A 1,709-nucleotide genomic window follows, 5' to 3' on the forward strand; every position below is an offset into this window, starting at 1 on the left:
TCATAATCTGAAAGAAATATTTTCCCTCCTTTTCTGTCAATCGCCAATCCTAATGGTTGACTAAAATGAATATTCTCTGCGTCTTCAATTGTATGTATCAATATCCATTCATTTTCGTTCATTTCATCATAAATAAAACATGTATTATGAAAAAGTTCAGCAACAAGCATTCTTTTTGGATTGATGAAAACAATATCCGTCACTGTTTTGATTTTTTCAAGTTTCAACTCTTTAATGACCTTTCCATTCACATTCACAGTATCTATTATATCCATAGCTCCTTGGGTACTAAATCTGAATAATTGTTTCTGATTTCCAATTATTCTAATTGCCATTCCATACAAATGATTTCTTTCAATTTTCCAAATACAATCAGCACTTGATCCTAATCTCATTAAATCCTTCACTCTATATTTAAAAGTATACATATCCTCTACAAAATAAATAGCATCATTTTGTTCATGATCAAAATTCTCTTCAATTAACAAGCCAGTCACTCCTCCTTCAACAAAAAAAGCTCCCAAATATTCATGGTTAGTCAAATTTTCTTGCTTGAGTTTTTATAGCGTTTAATCATTGAAGAATTGACTGTTGCTTAATTTTTTGTGGATGAGGACAAATTATAATGTGCATGCTGTCGATTGTCCATACACTATTAAGGAAACTTCCACCAGTATAATTTGATCTTATTTATGAAACTTAGATAAAGAATAATAAAAAAATAATAAGTAGCAATGCTTAAACAAGATAGTATAAACAAAATATTAATAATATATTTTCATCATGAATGAGATCCCGTGTAGTCCAATGGCTAGGATACCTGGCTTTCACCCAGGAGGTCCGGGTTCAATTCCCGGCATGGGAGGATGTTTTTTGGAAGGAATTTCATCAATGATCCCTAAAATAAAATCCATTTATTAAAATTTATCCTAGACCTTCATTTTGGGTAAAATGCTTAGCTCCTTTTCCAATTGTTTCTCATATGATGCTTGGAAACGAGTATAATTATCCAACATGTTGTGTTCACAAGCTGTTTGAATTCTATCAAATATTTCAGGAGTGATGGCAAAGAGGAAACTCATATCTTGTGGATTTGTGGAAGTTTGCTTTGGAGAAATATTCAATTTTGGAGAAGGTGAAACATTTCCATTTTTAGAAGCAAAATTAATGGTACTGTCTTTTAGGGATTTGAAGATTTTCTCAATTTCTGGAATTCCAAAATCCTTTCTTGAAATGTTCAATTCAAGAGGAGCTCCAATTCGAATATAAGTATTACAAATATTGTAAAATAATTCTCTTCTTTGTTTTTCTGATTTGATTGTTTTGAATTTCTCAATGGCATTCCACATCATGACATCTTCACATGCAAAACATTTTTCTGAGAATTTCAGAAAGAGATTATTCCACTTTTCATTCAGTAAAATCTTTCGAATGCTACTTTCAGAAGGTTTCGAATGTTGAAGTTTAGAATCAACTGATGGAGTGCTTTCTGTTTGTTGTTTCTTGTCAGATTTGAATCTTTGAAGGAAGAATACAGGATACGTGAATGAAATTAATGTATCCCACATATTTCCAATTAAAATTGTAATCGTCCATGGGAAATAATAATCAATACTTTACAAAATATTACAATTATTATTCTAATCTCAGATATATATTACTTACTAGGTTGTAAAAATAGTGAATAAAGAAGGCACAGCATACAATAC

The 1,709-nt window shown here is 30.6% G+C and overlaps 1 protein-coding gene and 1 non-coding gene across 2 annotated transcripts; one reads left to right on the forward strand and one right to left on the reverse strand.

The window, feature by feature from the left end:
• Positions 1–793: 793 nt before the first annotated feature.
• NAEGRDRAFT_t893 lies at positions 794–865 on the forward strand. The gene has a single exon. It is a non-coding gene; the product is annotated as a tRNA-Glu (tRNA).
• Positions 866–929: 64 nt separating this feature from the next.
• Positions 930–1,568, reverse strand: NAEGRDRAFT_54846 (uncharacterized protein; the record flags this gene model as incomplete). Its single annotated transcript, XM_002668273.1, has 1 exon — positions 930–1,568. The coding sequence occupies one exon, from the start codon at positions 1,566–1,568 to the stop codon at positions 930–932; it is 639 nt and encodes a 212-aa protein (XP_002668319.1).
• Between the last annotated feature and the right edge of the window lie 141 nt (positions 1,569–1,709).

The sequence above is a fragment of the Naegleria gruberi genome, assembly GCF_000004985.1.
Source record: "Naegleria gruberi genomic scaffold NAEGRscaffold_425, whole genome shotgun sequence".
NCBI lineage: Eukaryota > Heterolobosea > Eutetramitea > Acrasida > Naegleriidae > Naegleria > Naegleria gruberi.